General features: G+C 41.1%; 1 protein-coding gene across 1 annotated transcript; it reads left to right on the top strand.

Moving 5' to 3' along the window:
- Positions 1-114: 114 nt before the first annotated feature.
- Positions 115-15,801, top strand: RDH11 (retinol dehydrogenase 11). Its single transcript, XM_010976607.3, has 7 exons — positions 115-329; positions 2,796-2,914; positions 3,264-3,419; positions 4,433-4,537; positions 5,128-5,337; positions 8,724-8,913; positions 13,930-15,801. The coding sequence occupies exons 1-7, from the start codon at positions 265-267 to the stop codon at positions 14,030-14,032; spliced, it is 948 nt and encodes a 315-aa protein (XP_010974909.3). The 5' UTR covers positions 115-264; the 3' UTR covers positions 14,033-15,801.
- The last annotated feature ends 1,179 nt before the right edge of the window (positions 15,802-16,980 follow it).

The raw sequence follows: 16,980 nt of genomic DNA, 5'->3' as shown, positions 1-16,980 counted from the left end.
GCTGGTCGGATGATCCCAAAGGCCCTCGATCCTAGCTGGTTGAGGATTTGTTGCGTATCTGGTGCGAGATTCAACTTCTCTCCGCATCCAGGAAGAGCACGCTCACTGCCTGTTAGCCCATGCCCAGCTTTAGACTACATTTCCCAGAAGGCTCTACTCCCCGCGCTGTCGTACTTTACTGGGGCGTGTCTTGGAAGAGAAGCTAGTCCGCGAGCACCGCTGGGGCATCTCGCTCAGCTCGAGCCTCACCTGCCTCATTGCAAGATGATTGGGGTCCTGCTCCTGCTCTTCCTTCCCTTTCTCCTGTACATCGCTGCACCCCAAATCAGGTCTGTGCAAATGTATTGCCATCTCTTGAGAAGTCTTCGGGGGGGGACATTAATCTTTATCGAAGCCCTGTTCTTCAAAAGAAGGAAGAAGGAAACCCCACTATGGGGCTCCAAGTAGGGGAGTTCGGTTGGTCGGAAGAGGACTCGCTGTCCTGGGTGCGGGGAGGGCGAGACCAGAAGACCCCAGGCTGTGCGAAGGGGCTGCAGTCTGGAGCACCTTGCTTTGTTTCTCCTGGCCCCTTTTTTTCGTCTAAGCAGCCCTCCTTTCTGGCTCCAGGGACCCCGAGGGCAAGGCTACTTCAAACACAAGTTTTTATCTCTGGAGGCTTCAGATCCTAAAATGGGATGTGGCCCTCAAGATCGTTTTACTCTTAGCTCCCAAGCCTTGAACTAGACCTATCTAGCTTCTTCCGTCGAACCTCTGAAGTACAATGGAGCGACTTGACTTTTTGCCTTTTGAAACTTCCCCTCGATGTGAATTGTGATATCTTCAGCTCGCCCCCTTGTTGCTGTTAGATTTGCTCTTTCGCTGGGCAGACGTTGTAAAGCAGAGAAACGAAAAGGTTTCATCTGGAGCTGTATCCTGCCTTCGTAGTAGGGCTATCCGGGGCTCCGAATCCTGCCTTCGGGGTTGGGGGCGGGGTGGAGAGAATGAGGGTCGTGGTCTCTTGACCATGTGACACATCAGCCAATGGCTCGCTGAGCGCCCCAGAGAATCCGCAGTGAGCTGCACAAGAGGCAGATTGCTGATTGGTTCTGAGTAAGTCACCAGTAGTGACGGTGGACCAGTGACTGAAGAGACACACTCCTTCCCTGGGTGGTGATGGAGGCGGAGTAGGAGGACGCTATCACTGTCGGATTGTACCTGCAAGGCCCGCTAAATCACACTGCCGTTTGTTACCATATTCACCTCTTCTTTCCTCCCCACTTGCCTCGTGCTCCTCGTCCAGTTGTTTTTTTCCTCCCCCGTGAACACCCAGTGCTCCCACCTCTAGGCACATGTGGGTGCCCATATTGGGATGAAAACGCTGCTTTTTATCTCTTTCTGCCACAAGATCCTCTTATTCATATAGAATCACAGTGAGAAGCTGAACCTGAACTGAAAATAGAGCTCATACCTCAAAGAGATTTTTCTAAGGAAGGTTATTCTCCAAGGGTCATATTCCCAACCACCTAGCTAGTTCATGGGAGCTAGACCAGAGGTGGACTTTAGTAATGGATTGTCTCTTTCCTTCCTGCTGGTTAAGAAGGAGGAGCTGGGTAGAGGTCTTGATATGTTGTAGCTTCTGGACCTAAAGCTGAACAGATGTGGGAAATTGAGCAGGGAGGCTTGTTCTGAGAAGGAATATGGTTCGTGAGCACCTTGAGTCAGTTTGCTTTCTTACTGGTCTGTTTGTTATAAGCAGGAACTTTGGTGGCTCGAAGTGTGTACTTTGCAATTCCAAATTCAATGAAAATGGCTTAAATGTTCTTTAAAAATTCATCTCCTTGTCAACTGATTCTTTTGTTTTTTTTTCAATTTTATTTTTTATTGAAGTGTAGTTGATTTACAATGTTAGTTTCAGGTGTACAGCAAAGTGATTCTGTTATACATATACATATATATATATATTTAGATTCTTTTCCATTATGCTATTACAAGAAATTGAATATAGCTCCCTGTGCTATATAGTAGATCCTTGTTGTGTATTTTATATATAATAATGTATATCTGTTAATACCAAGCTCCTAATTTATCCCTCCCCCCTCAACTGATTCTTTTAAATTGAGTCCCAAGATTTGTAGAGAAAAGAACAATCTAAATCCTACTGACCCTTGTTTGTGCATTCATTCCTTTGGAGAAACAGAATAGATAGTGCTTAGGGAAGATTCAAATTAGTTAACCAGGACTTGGATCTCAGCTCCCCTTTATATTTATTTATATCTCTTCTTTGTCTTATTTTTAACTGCATGTATGTATGTAACTGTTTGTGGTTTTTTCCTGTTTGTTTTGCCCCAGATTGACAAACTTTCGTAATTTTAACTTTTTGTGTTGGGTTAGCTATTTTATCAAGGTCTTAAAGTGCCAGTTATGGACAGATTAACATAAGTGGACCAGTTCTGTCTTTTTCTAGACTGAGTCCTATGACTTCCTAAGCCTAAGGAGGAGCTCAACCCAAGGCCAGGAGCCTGGCTAAACAAATATTCATCCAGTTTTTGTACTGCAGGGAGCAGCTCTAAGGTTTGCCCTTATAATAGACTCCCTTCTGCCCTCAAGCAAGAGCAGAAAAGTTTGAACAAGAAAACTTTAAGCAAGAACAGAAAATGTTTGTTTTCTTTCCTTCAACCTAAATCTATAAAAGTACAGCAGTAGAGGGAACCAAAGCAACCCTCAGCCTTGAGATCTACAGACATGGGAGTGTTGCAGGAACCTCTGGCTGAGAGTGAAGGAGAATGAAGAACTGATGAGCTCTTCTGTGTCTGCAGGAAAATGCTGTCCAGCGGGGTGTGTACATCAACCGTCCAGCTTCCTGGGAAGGTAGCTGTGGTCACTGGAGCCAACACAGGCATCGGGAAGGAGACAGCCAAAGAGCTGGCTAAAAGAGGCAAGTTCATCAGCTTCTAATTCCCTCCTGCTACTGCCTTTACCCCTCACAGTGATGACCATTCTAATTATTTCCTCCCAGTCTTGGAATTCAAGAACATTTCAGGGGCCACACTGATTTGCCGGTCTGATACTAGTACAGTGGTCTACATATCATGGGCACTTAATGAATATTATTGATTTATTTATTTTTCCTGATTTGTGTATCAGATACCTCTGTCGTGAAGTGGGAGTAAAACTCCTTTCTTTAAGAAAACAGTAGAAAATAATACTTAACAGCTGTAGTTGGTCTATGATGCTCACTCAAAAGCAGAGCTGACAGCTTGTCTCTTTTATACATTGTTTGACAGGAGCCCGTGTATATTTAGCTTGTCGGGATGTGCAAAAGGGGGAATTGGTGGCCAGAGAGATCCAGACCATGACAGGGAACCAGGAGGTATTGGCGCGGAAACTGGACTTGGCTGATACGAAATCTATTCGAACCTTTGCTGAGGGCTTCCTAGCAGGTAAGTGTAGAACTGGAGACTATGTTTGGCAGTCTTAGCCAAAATGAAAAGATTTCTCTGACACACAGAAATGCTAGACAAAATATAACCCAAAACTTCTGATTCATAGCTGAACTCATCAGTAACAAAGGGAAATCCTCAAGAGGTGGAAACAAAAAGAGAATTCAAAAAGTCATAGCAGGGCATAAGAACTAAAGCCAAAAGTCTCACAGTTGTACCAGAACTCAATATGGGCTTTAAAATCTGGAGTCCAAATACCCACACAGGGATAGGTGATGAGGCCTCAGGCTGTTGAGAGCTAGGTTGCTATATCTGAGGTTCCACATAAAGTTGAGACTCACAAAAAGCCATCTGGTCCATGGTACAGGGGCTTAAAAAAAAAGAAAAAACCCAAGCCATCAGCTCAGGGACATGACAAAGAAGTTTATCATCTCTTCAGGAAGTGGATAAAGAGTCATCTGCAAGACATTAGAGCTTCAAGCTGGCATCATCTATGGAAGGAAATTCATTCACACCACTGAATAGCGCAAGAATCTTGAGCTGAGAAATTAACACAAAAACCTGTAGTATCACATCAAAAGCAAATCCAAGAGCACGCTGTAGGCATATTCCCTCATAGCCCAGGGATCTAGGCCTCCCAAGGAAAACAGCTTCCACTGATACACACTTTTAGTCAGAAATTACAGACCACATGAGGAAATAAACCATGAGAGAGAGTTGGCAGATGCATCAAAGAGGCGAAACCTTTATTTCTTTAGGGGCCTGAATTGTAGTGGCAGCGGGGCATACAGAACATCCTTTATTCTCTTGCTTTGGAATTTTCCATTCAGCTTGGGAAGTCTTTCTGTTGGGAGAGTTGCACAGAACCCTTGCCAAAAACAGTAAGTAGCTTGGAAAATGGAGGAAAGACTGCAAATATGCAGCCCGTTTTCAAAGCCTGGGTGTGGGGTCGATTTCTAAGATGTAACAGCTGTGGCTGGTCACTTTCACATTCCATCTCCTCTTCCCTGCAGAGGAAAAGCATCTCCACATTTTGATCAACAATGCAGGAGTGATGATGTGTCCCTACTCCAAGACAGCAGATGGCTTTGAGATGCACATGGGAGTCAACCATTTAGGTAAGAAATCTAGTCCCACTGCAAAGTTAGAGGGAACCTGAAGTTCTCCTTGGAAAACTTAGGGGTCATAATGAGCCTTCTTGGTGGTGTGATTGGACCTTTGGGCCATAATAGACCATAAGTGTATAATAAATAGTATGGTCCTGCCTGAAAGCTCAGGACTAAACTTGAGCCTTGCTCAAGTTTCCTCCCACATTTTAATCTGTGCTTCAGATTCAATTTACATTAGTATATTTTTGAACAACCTAATTGGACTGTGGACTTGGTTGCTTTCTTTATAGTGATCCTTGTGGGCAGCATCAAGTAGAGGCTATCCACTCTTAAAGAGTGATACTGATCAAAGTTGGAATAAGACAGGACTTCATAGTCATGTTCACATAATCCAGACCAACCTCATAGAAGGATGTCTCATGTCTTTGGCTGTTTCCATTTCCCTAAACCCTCACTGAACTTGTTCTATAGTTGATAATTAATGAGGCAAAAAGTCTTATTCTTGAATTCTCTGTCTCCTATATCTGAGCCCTGCTCACTGCTACTCCCTTCAACTCCCCATTGGCCTTGAACTCTGTTAATTCTAGTTTTTCTCATAGGTCACTTCCTCCTGACCCATCTGCTGCTAGAGAAGCTGAAGGAATCAGCCCCATCAAGGGTAGTGAATGTGTCTTCCTTAGCACATCACCTGGGAAGGATCCACTTCCATAACCTGCAGGGTGAGAAATTCTACAATGCAGGTCTGGCGTACTGTCACAGCAAGTTAGCCAATATTCTCTTTACCAAGGAACTGGCCCGGAGACTAAAAGGTAGGCTTTGAAGAAATGAATGTGGAGACATGAGTCAATGGGAAATAGCTAAAAGCCACGGGAATAGGAACTGTTTTCTGGAGCCGATCTCCCGGACAGGACCTGCTTCCATGGCTCCACCTGGGTATAGTTTTAGTAAGCAGCCCACAGCTGACTACTGGAGGTGGCTGGCAGGAGATGGGAAGTCCTGACTTTGAGTCTGAAGGCTTGGCTTTGGCACTTGCTAGCTTTATGATCTGCAGCAAGTTGCTTAACTTTTCAAGACTTATTTCCTAACAGGGAAAATGGGACTGCTTCACAGGTTGTTATTGTCATGATCAATTCAGGCCTCATGAGCAAGTCAAGGATTTTGACTTGTAGTGAAACTAGATAGAAGGGAGGGACCAAAACTGGCTACAACCATTAGGATAAAATAGGTGCTGGGACTGTGGGGTGGGGGGAGTGTCTCTCTAACAACAGAGTGTCAAATAAGAGGAAAATGTAAGCTTGAGGAGGGGAGTCTCCAGTCACAAATACACAGAGGTCCTTAGCATGGTTTACTCTGGATTTCCAATAAGGAGAAAGGAAATCCAAGGTGGCCAGTTAGAGTTACTTAGGAGTTGAGGCAGGCAGAATTCAGGCTAAAGGAATCAGACACAGGAGCCCTAGTGTTGGAATAGGATCATCAAACCATGTGGACAGCTGTGAGATGGAGAGGAGAGTCTGCCCAGGGCATAACATCCTTTATTTATCAGCTTGGGATGGATCAGGGTAACTTCATGTTGAAAACTATCCAAAGGGTTGGTCAGGGAGCTAGGGTGGCCCGGAGGTGGAGAGATGGGCCCAGCTGTGAGGATCAGATAAAAGCAGAGGATACATGAGGAAGGAAACCCGATAGGAGTGAGGATTAGGAGGGAAATAGCTGTGGTACAATGGAAGAAACCTGGGCATGATGGAAGAGTCATCCATTCAACCACTCAACAGCCATGTATTCAGTGCCCATGCTATTCTGTACACTGAATTAGGGCATTGGGGGTGGAGTGGTTCATGTCCAACGGAGGGGAGAGATGATTAACAGGTATTTATACAAATTCTCATTGTAAAAGTTCAAATAATGTAGAAATATAAAGAGTTAAAGGTGAAAAAAAACAAACCTTACTTACTCTCTCTCTCTCCCCTTCTACTTTTCTCCTCTTAAGAAACCACTGTCAGCAACTTGATGTGCATGATGTGCACCTTTTCAGTCATTTTCTTGTGTGTTTACATATGTATGTATCATACATCAGGAACTTAAAATCCAACACAATATCTTAGAGATCTTTCCATGTAGTACATAGAGATTTATCCCATTCTTTTTGTTCCTGCATTGTGTTTCATAGTATAGATGTGCCTTAGTTTATTTATTCATTTCCTTAACAACATCTAAATAGCTTCCTTTTCGTTGTTATTGTTTAATTATAATTGTGATAAATGCTCTAAAATGGAATTACAAGGACCTATAATGGATTGGCGGGGGTGGTGGGGGAAACCTTTTTCAGTCTGAGGGATCAGGGAAGACTTTTCTGGGGGAGTGAGTTGCAAACTGAGCCCTTGCAGGATGATTAGAAATTAAATGGGTTACAGTGTGAGTGCAGTGAGGCAGCTGAAGGGGCTGAGGAACATTCCAGGCAGAAGAGAATTCATGAAGGTCTGGGCTCAGTCTGAGAAGTAAAGCCATCATAGTTAGAATGTAGAAAACGAGAGGAAAAGCAGTCTGAGCTGAGACTGGTAAGCTAGGTAGAGGTGAAATCCAGAGAGGCCACGATAAGGATTTTAGTGGTTATTCTAAGAGCAATGGGAAATCTTTCAAATGAAACCTTCTTAAAAACAAGGGCAGTGAGGGAGGGTATAGCTCAAGTGTAGAACGCATGCCTAACATACACAAGGTCCTGGGTTCAATCCCCAGTACCTCCTCTAAAAATAAATAAATAAGTAAACCTAATTACCTTCCCCCCAAACAAACAAACCCCCAAAATAAAAATGAGGGCAAGGGTAGATACAGCAGGTGATTTCTGTGGTTGAGGCAGGAAGTGAGGCTAGCTTGGAGTAGGATGGTGGAGGTGGAGGGTAGTGGACACTCCTGAGAGATATTCAGGGCTTATTGATTGGAGGCGCATGGTGATGTGGGAAATCCTTAAGAACTGGTCCCTTGTGCCTGCGTGGTTGAAAGGGCAGGGAACACTGCAAGAATCAGGCTTGGCCTTAAATACATGAAGTCAGTTTTGGACCTCTGAGTCTGCATTACTCTGGGTCATCTAGAGTAGATGTCAAGTAGAAAGTAACACAGGTCCACAGTCCTCTATCTGCAGTTGTGAACTCTACAAAGGCCTGAAAGTTCAGATTTTTTCATAAGCTTTACACCAAAACCCATTTGGCAGCAAGACCTCACCTGTACTAGGGAGAACAGATAATGGACACTATTTTAAATGTGAAAAAAATAGAACTAGGAGTCCAAAAAGGAACAAAGAAAATCAGACTGCCCTAGAAAATGTAGGAAGATACATATATCTATGTACTGTCTGTGTATGTATTGTATTGCCTTTGTGAAATCAAAACAACTTGGAAAATTTTCTGACCCCAAGATTTCTAAGAGAATTAGGGACCTGAAATAGCATATGCATAAGTGTCATTTAGCATTTACCATGCACCAGGCACTATTCTAAACTCTTTTACATATGAACTCATTTAATTCTCAGAACAACTCTGTGAGGTGCAGGTATTATGAGAGATGAGGAAATTGAATCACATTTTCCATTTTACAGCTGAGGAAATTGAGTCACAGCATCAAGAACTTGCCCAAGGTCACATATCTTCTGAGTCGTAAAGCTGGAATTTGAAACTGGGCACTCTGCTGCAAAGTCCATACCCTTAACCACCACTTTATACTGCCTTTTATAGTCAGTCAAGAGTTAAAATTAGCAGTTTAGACCATAGGTAAAAAATGTGAGTGCTATAAAGTTATAGAGTGAGTTTAGTGAGCCATGAGAACTCCAACATTTAAAGTTTGAGTAGAAGATGTTAAACTGGTCCAGGAAACTGGAGGAAGCATCCAGAAAGGTTATAAAAACTAGAAGAGGTATGATCATGGAAGCCAATGAAAAGTCAGTCTTAGGAAGTTAGTGGTCAACAATGTCAAGTGCTTCCAAGTGGTCAAGTCCTGGCTCTGCTGCTTCCTAACAGTTAATAACCTCTCTGAGCCTTAATCTTAATCTGTGATATGGAGGTATAAATTTCTGTGAGGAGTGCTTGTGATAGCATTGTGGGAAGGGAGTCCACGTGGGGCAAATGTTTATTCATGTCCTCTGCTCTCTTTGGCCATTTGACAACATCAATCCTGTCTTCCCCTCTGTATGACACCCCTACACCAGGCTCTGGCGTTACAGCGTACTCTGTACACCCTGGCACAGTCAACTCTGACTTGGTTCGGCACTCATCCGTCATGAGATTTTTTTGGCTGCTTTTCTCCTTCTTCTTCAAGACCCCTCAGCAAGGAGCCCAGACCAGCCTCTACTGTGCCTTAACGGAAGGTCTTGAGATTCTAAATGGAAACCACTTCAGGTATGAGTATATCTGTTTTTGAAGATGGAATTTTATTGCTCACAGGAAATAATATGGATTTGTCTGGTGTACCATACCCTTTAAAAAAAATACATTGTCCAACATAGCTTTTGTCTCTGGATTCTAGGAGTTTTATCTTTTAATAGGGAAATTTGACCATTCACATTTTTGGGGGTAACTGCTAGGTTTGATTTTATTTATGCTGTCTTATACAGATGATTCTGCTTTGTGGCTGTTCCTTTTCTTCCTACATTTTATGTCAGTCTAGCTTTCTTTGTTCCTTTTTGGACTCCTAGTTCTATTTTTCACGTTAAAAAGAATTTGAATCTGTATTTCTCTGTTGCCTTCAGGACTAAAATAGTATCAATGGACCTCATTCTCGAGTAAGTGAAGACTTTTTAAACTTTTTATTGTAGGGAGTTTGAATGTACACAGGAGTAGACAAAATAACATGTTGAATCCCCATATACCCATAATCAGCCTCAATAACCATTAAATCCATGGCCAGTCCTGCCCCATCCTCATCCACCACCCCTTCCCATATTTTTTTGAAGAAAATCTTAGATATCACATAAGATCAAAATTTTAACATGTTTTACCTCCATCTTCAAGATATTATAGAAATAACCCAAAATTTTAGAGGAAGGGCTATTAATAAATTAAGATTGAAATGAAAGGTAGACAGTCAGATCGTGAAAGGCCTATAATGCTAGACTTAGAGAGGAGCCCCAGAGTTGTTTCAGCAGAGAGAGACACGATCTGGTCTGTGCTTTAGAAAAACATCCTTGGTGACTTTGTTAGATGAATGAATAAGTACCCCAAATGAGAGATAATGAGCTTCTGATTTAGGGTAATGACAGTTGGAATGAAGAGAATGTTTTAAGTGAGAAAGGCCCTGAAAAGGCAGAATTTTTACCACTTGATGCCCAACTGAGTGAGGGAATAAAGGAAGATTTGGTGACCTGGGTTCAAGCCTGACTTATTAGGAGACTGATGGTGACATTAACTGAGACAGCAGGTGTGGATAAATAATGTGTATAACTTAGGGTTCTTTGATTCTAAAGCAGTGGAAATGGACTCTGGCTAACTTAAGAGAAGAATTTATTGAAATATGAGGGTACTCCTAGGTCCAAAGGGAAGACTGAAGAGCCAGGTTTAGAACAGTCAGAATGGCCAGTCAGCGGGCCAAAACACTGCAGCTAGAGTGAACGTCAACTACCTTCAGTCTGTTTTGTTCCTCACCATCCACTGTCCAGGCAGGAGACAACTGGATCTCCTTTCTGCCTGATTCCCACCTCTATCCCCTCACCCCCACTCCCTTGGCTACTGGAGGACAGGCAGGCACTTGATTAACAGGCTCTTCAAGCTTTAGCCAAGAGAAATAGGCAATTCCATAGAAAGAAATCAGGTAGCTATTGCCAAAAGAATGTGGAATGGACGTTCAACCAAAGAATGACAATTGCCCACTATCTAGTAAACGTGGCTCTTGTACATGTTGAGTGTGTTATTCATAAGAAATATGAGTAGAACTGTGTAGTAGATAGTTGGAAATGTGGGTCTGAGTGCAAGAAGATAGATTATTTAGTTTAGTACACTGGGATGATTTTCCAAGAGTGACTGAATTCTTTTTCCCTGGAAATTTTAAGAAAAGAAATAACACTTTTTCTTGGTTTTGTCTTAGTGATTTAAATAAAGTCAACCTCAAATCCATAATTGTTAAGTTGACTTTTGAAAAGCCTTTCCAGTGCCATGGATTCTTAATTTTAGGCATTTTGAAGATCCAACAGCAACCACCTAGGCCACTGTCAAGACATGAGCATAAAAGTCTGTCTTTATTGAAGCCATAGGACCTTTGCACTGATGGTGCTTTTCTGCCCCAAACTACTGATCTACTTTTTGTCTTTATGGATTTGCCTATGTAAGTGGAATTAGATAATATATGGCCTTTTGTGACTGTATTATTTCACTTAGCATAATGTGTTAAAGGTTCATCCATGCCAAAGTATATATCAATACTTCATTCCTTTTTATTGCCAAATATCTCGTTTTATGGTTATATCATGTTTCTTTATCCATTTGTCAGTTGATGGGCATTTGGATTGTTTCCACTTTTTGGTTATTTGAATAATGCTGCTGTGAACATTCATGTACAAAGTTTGTATGAACATTTCTCTAGGGTATATACCCAGAAGTGGAATTTCACTGGAACATGGGTCATATATTAACTCCATTTTAGCTGTTGAGGAATTACCAGATTGTTTTCCAAAGTGGCTGCACCATTTTACATTGCCACAAGCAGTATATGAGGCTTCCAATTTTTCCACATCTTTGTTAACACTTGTTATTGTCTGTCTGTCCTTTTGATACTAGCTATCTGAGTAAGGATAAAGTAGTATGTCACTGTGGTTCTCATTTGCATTTTCCTGCTAAGGATGTTGAGTATGTTTTCATGTGCTTATTGTCCACTGGAGGTATCTTTGTTGGAGCAATGTCTATTCAAATCCTTTGCCTATTTTTAAATTGGATTTCCATCTTTTTATTGTTTAGTTGTAACAGTTCTTTATATAACCTAGATACAAGTTCCTTATCAGATATATGATTTGCAAATATTTTCTCCCATTCTGTTGGTTTGTTTTTTCACTTTCTTCATGCACAGAAATTTTTAATTTTAAGGAAGTCTACTTTTATTTTTTCTTTCATCACTTGTGCTTTTGGTGTCATATCCTAGAAACTATTGCCTAACCCAAGGTCACAAAGATTTATTACTGCTTTCTTTTAACAGTTTTATAGTTTTAACGTTTAGTTTAGATGTATGATCCATTTTGGTCAATTTTTGTATATGGTATGAGGTAGGGTTCCAGCTTCATTCTCTTGCATGTGGAAATCCAATTGTCCCAGAACCTTTGTTGAAAAGATGATTCTTTTCTTATCTGAATTGTCTTAACAGCTGTATTAGTCCACCTTGGGCTACCATAACAGAATACCACAAACTAGATGGCTTAAACAACAGAAATTTATTTCCTCACAGTTCTGGAGGCTGGTAGTTCAAGATCAAGGTGCTGGCTGGGTTGGTTTCTGGTGAGGCCTCTCTTCCTGTCTTGTAGCTGGCTGCCTTCTTGCTGTGTCCTCACATGGCCTTTCCTCTGTGTGCATATAGTCCTGGCATCTCTTCCTCTTAGTAAGGACACTAGTCCTATTGGATTAAGGCCCCACCCTTATGACCTCTTTTAACTTTAAATACCTCCTCAAAGGCCCTATCTCCAAACAGAGTCATGTGGGGGTTAGAGCTTCAACATATGGATTTGAGGGGACATGAATCAGTCCATAGTAGTGGTCTTATCAAAAATCAGTTGACCGTAAATACGAGGGTTTACTTCTGCACTTTTCATTCTATTCCATTCATATGTGTCTATCCTTATGCCAATATAATACTAATTTGATGACTGTAGCTTTGTGGTAAGTTTTGAAATTGGTCAATCTTTCACCTATACTGACTAGTACTTACCAAGAGCCCACTGGAAATGTCCGCATCACGACTGTGCTGATGCCATAAGCACACTGAAGTAGCTCTTGTTGTATGTAGTATTTGAATTTTGTATTTGAATAATTTTTATAGCATTTGTTAGCTTAAAAGGCACTTTCATGTCCTCTGTGTCATTTGCTGTTGACCATAAACTTATGAAGAATTTAAGGCATAACACAGTGGATGCTGCAAAGGCTTACTGAAGCCAAGTCATTTCCAGAGGGTCAGACAGAGCTCCTTGGTCCTCAGTGATGGTCTCTTCACTCAGAAATGGCAGGTTGTGCTGGCTGTGTTGGTGAGTTCCCTTAAACAGAAGTACTACATTTATAAGGCTTATTTATTAAATGCAAAGGTATCTTTGAGGTTTTTTTTTTTTTTCAAACTTGTATGTGTTTAAGAACCATCTAGGGAACTGATTGAAAACGGATTCCTGGGCCTCAACCCCAAAGATTTTGATTCATCAGGTCTGGGGTGAGGACTGAGAATTGGCATTTCTAACAAGTTCCCAGAGGATGCTCCTGCTGCTGGTCCACGGCCCACAGTTTGAGTAGCACTGATATAATGGACATAGTGTGAGGAGTTTGCTTCATGTGGTTATTTCAGACTTGTCAACTCTCCCTTTTACCTTCAGAATTTGTTTAGATGGTCCATGAAGCAGTTTTCTAGAACTAGTCTAGTTATAAAAATTGCTTCTCATGTGACTTCAAAGATTGTGATCCCTTTACTCAATCATTAAAAAAACAAACAAAAAAAACCTTCATTGAACACCTGCTGTGTACTAGATGCAGAGACTACCAAAAAATGAGTAAAAGAATTATCCTTGAGAAACTTTTCTGGGTGGTAAAGAGTTGGGATAGCCCTCCTGCATTTAATGGGAACTTAAAATAATTGGAATTACAACAATGAAGACAAGGTATATAAAACATGTGGTACCTTGTTTTTACCATTTCTTTTCTGCTATCATCTTTTCCTTCTTCTGTTGGTTATGAAGCTGGCTTTACTTCTTTTTTGAATTTAAAGACAGTTATAACTGCAGGTAGACCAGAAATAAGACATATTTTTTAAATCATTCCAAACATCTATGACCAGTGTAAACAGCAGTATCCCAACTACACGACAGTGTACAAGGTCCTATAGAGTGGACCTTAGAGACATATTTAAACAAGATGGACATAGACAGGTGTCAGACAGGCACTGATATTACAGTTAAATATATACATGCAAAGGGGACTATAAATAAGACTAAATGATATACATTATATCTCAAACAAATCATCCTGCTCAGAGATGGTCTAGTGAGCTCTAAAATGGTAATTACATTTTCCCCTGGGGTAAAGATTGGAGAATGATGAGATAGGACAAACACTGGTCCTGTGAAGTGCCCAGAACACATGTCATCCCTGGGTTGTATTTATGTTGTGTTCTTTATCGGCAGGCAGAGAGCAGACTCCATTCCTAACGCTGTGCTTTAAGCCTCTCTTTTTCCCTTCCAGTGACTGCCATGTGGCATGGGTCTCTGCCCAGGCTCGTAATGAGACAGTAGCAAGGCGGCTGTGGGATGTCAGCTGTGACCTGCTAGGCATCCCTATGGATTGACAGATGATGGCAGTTGGACTCAAGAGAAGCTTGCAGCAGACTACTCAGTATTCCCTGCTAAAATGATTCTCCTTCTGGATGGTCAAAACCTTGAGCACAAAGAAAACAAATCTTCCAAACTTGCCTGCTTGATGTCTGATAAAAGCCCAGCGTACACTGCCAGATTCATCTAAATGCCTTGCATTTGTCCAGATTTATTTTGCTCCTGTTACTGCCAGAGTTACTAGAGATAATATAGGATGAGTAAGACCCCCATATGACCTCCAGGCTCCTATTTTCTTCCTGAAACCTACTACCTAGTAGAACCGAAGCTATGGCAGGGTTGATTTATGGCAATTTGGATTAATTTCTATCCTCTTTGTCCACAATGTAGTTCCTCCCAACCAAACAACTTTCAAGGGGGCCATACTGCAGCCTGAGATAAACTCCAGGAGTCACAGTGGCTTGGCTCAAGAGCAGGGTTGTCCTTCATCTCTTAAGAAAAGTCTTATGGCACCAATATCTGGATTCTTCCAGGAAACTCTTAACTGAATCTGGATTGTGGCATGGCTTTATCTCTGACAACCTAAAGCCACTGCTGTTAAGACATTTTCTCATGCCTAGACCATAGAAGAGCCTCCTTTTCTAAGAAGTTGGTGGAGTTTAGGGGATGGCAGAAAATGGGAGGAACCAGAAATAAAAATCAAACTTAAGCCGACATTCATTTTCCTGCTATTTCTCAAACCAGCAAGAGGGTAGTGAAAAACAGTTTAAGAAGATAGGCCACCTGACTTCAGTTACTGACCCCAGACCCATGGAGGCCTCCTTTTTGTGCCTTAGTTTCTCTTAGAAAAACAGGAGAAGGGAAAGGCTATTTGGTGATTGTCCCTGAGTATATCTTTGTATGTGTTCTTGTGTATTTATGCAGTTGTGAGTATTGAAAATAGCCACAAAGGAACAGTATTAAACTGGACCCTAGTGCAGGAAACTGATCAGAGACAAAGCAAACCAGTGTCATTCAGTCTTTTATACAAATAGGTGGAACCGCAGAGGGAAGTGAACTCTGTATATGCTGATTACTACCCATCACGAAGCATATGGGTAGCAGGGAAGAAGTCCAAAAAAGAGAAGAATCCTAGAAGATAATTCAGGCAATGGCAATGAAGGGACTAGTTAAGGATTTAAAAACTTAAGAAAAAAAAGCTAAAGATGGTAAAATTCAGCAATAGAAGAATTAAGGGTGAGCACCTGAGTTCAGACAAGATTGGTAAGGCACTATCTGAACAAGCACAAATCAACCTGTCAGGAAGAACAAAACCCCAATTCTTTACTCAGCAAAATTTCTTAAGGACTGGTACTGGTAATTAGTCAATTTAAAAATCTTTCAGGGCATTACCTTACATTATCTTGACAAGATTAAAATGTCTACTGTATTGGCTAGAAATCTACATTTTATTTGGAGAACTTTTATCAAAGGTAATACTGCCAAAGGAAGTCAGGAATTGGCAATGTTCATCACTTGTTTGGAGAGTATTTTTCTGATAGAGTTTGTGATTTTCCTAGACTGACAATTATATGTTCACTTTGGTGGGAGTTTCAAGAGTTGTAGGACCACAGTCTTATATTTGTAAATAATCTTTTTGTTGAACTTGTTTGGACAAGTAAACTATACAGACATGGTCATTTTATGAAAAAATTGGAAAACTTTTGATACTAGTGTAGAACTGAATTAATATTTTACTTAATTTATACTGAATTGTCAATGACAAATAAAAATTGATTATTGATTATGTTTTTATTTACCAGAATACAAACTTTAAGAATTAAACAAATTTAATTTGCGTCAACAGAAGAAAACAATTAAATGAAAGCTTATATTAGAGTCAAAAGAAGAAAATACTTCCCGTTATTATGGTTACCCAACCATTTCTCATTCTGAGGATAATTTGTTCCAGAGTCTAGTCTAGCCGTGGTACAGTTTCAATTCAAATGCCATTAGCTTCAATTGTGTGATAATTTGATTATTAATCCACCCATTTTCTACTAATCTTCTATGATGCTGTTCAAAGATCACTTTTTCCATCCCAGCCTATTTGTTACCTCTCATCTTTTTTTTTCTTTTACACAACATATTCCACTGTTTATTTTTATATTGATTTGATTCTTTTTTTTTTAAATTGAAGTATAGTCGATTTACAATGTTGTGTTAATTCCTGGTGTACAACATAGTAATTCATTCCTTTTCATGTTCTTTTTCACTATAGGCCATTACAAGGTGCTGAATACAGTTCCCTGTGCTATACAGTAGGACCTTGTTGTTTATCTATTTCATATATAGTAGTTAGTGTCTACAAATCCCAAACTCCCAATTTATCCCTCCCCACACCCTCTTCCCCCTCGCGCCCCGGGCAACCATTAGTTTGTTTTCTATATGTTACCTCTCCTTTTTGTACCTACGCTTTCTATAACACGCTATGGGACTTATCACAGTACACTGCAACTAACAACCGCAGACTTTGCTGTCTCTCTATGCTCAATGAATATTAGGAACTCAACAGAAGTTTGTTGAATCATTGGTCAGTGAGCTCAGCCTAATAAATTTAAGAGTCCAGGAGATACAAATCACCAAATCCTGCCCAGATCCCTGCACAGTGACTACGCTTAAATTGACAGATACCTGTTGAGTGAATAAATGCACTAGGCGAGCCGGGCCGCTAGAGGCTGACTGCGTATGTCGGGGGTCACACTGCCCGGGACCACTCCTGAAAGCATGAGAGCTGGCCACTTGATTACCCAGTAAAAGTGCTCGAGCGCAGGCAGGAACCTGGCCTGGGTATCTTTCAAGGAATGAAAACTAACAGCCAGAACGTGAACTGAGGAAGTCAGGGTGGCCAAACAGTGCGATGACAGTAATGATGACTACCTGGCGCCTACTAATTTCAAACGACCGCGCGTCAGTGTCAAGCCAG

The sequence above is a fragment of the Camelus dromedarius genome, chromosome 5 (assembly GCF_036321535.1).
Source record: "Camelus dromedarius isolate mCamDro1 chromosome 5, mCamDro1.pat, whole genome shotgun sequence".
In the NCBI taxonomy this organism is placed as follows: Eukaryota; Metazoa; Chordata; class Mammalia; order Artiodactyla; family Camelidae; genus Camelus; species Camelus dromedarius.
The sequence above is the reverse complement of the archived record's forward strand: the minus strand, read 5'-3'. Positions and strand labels throughout refer to the sequence as shown.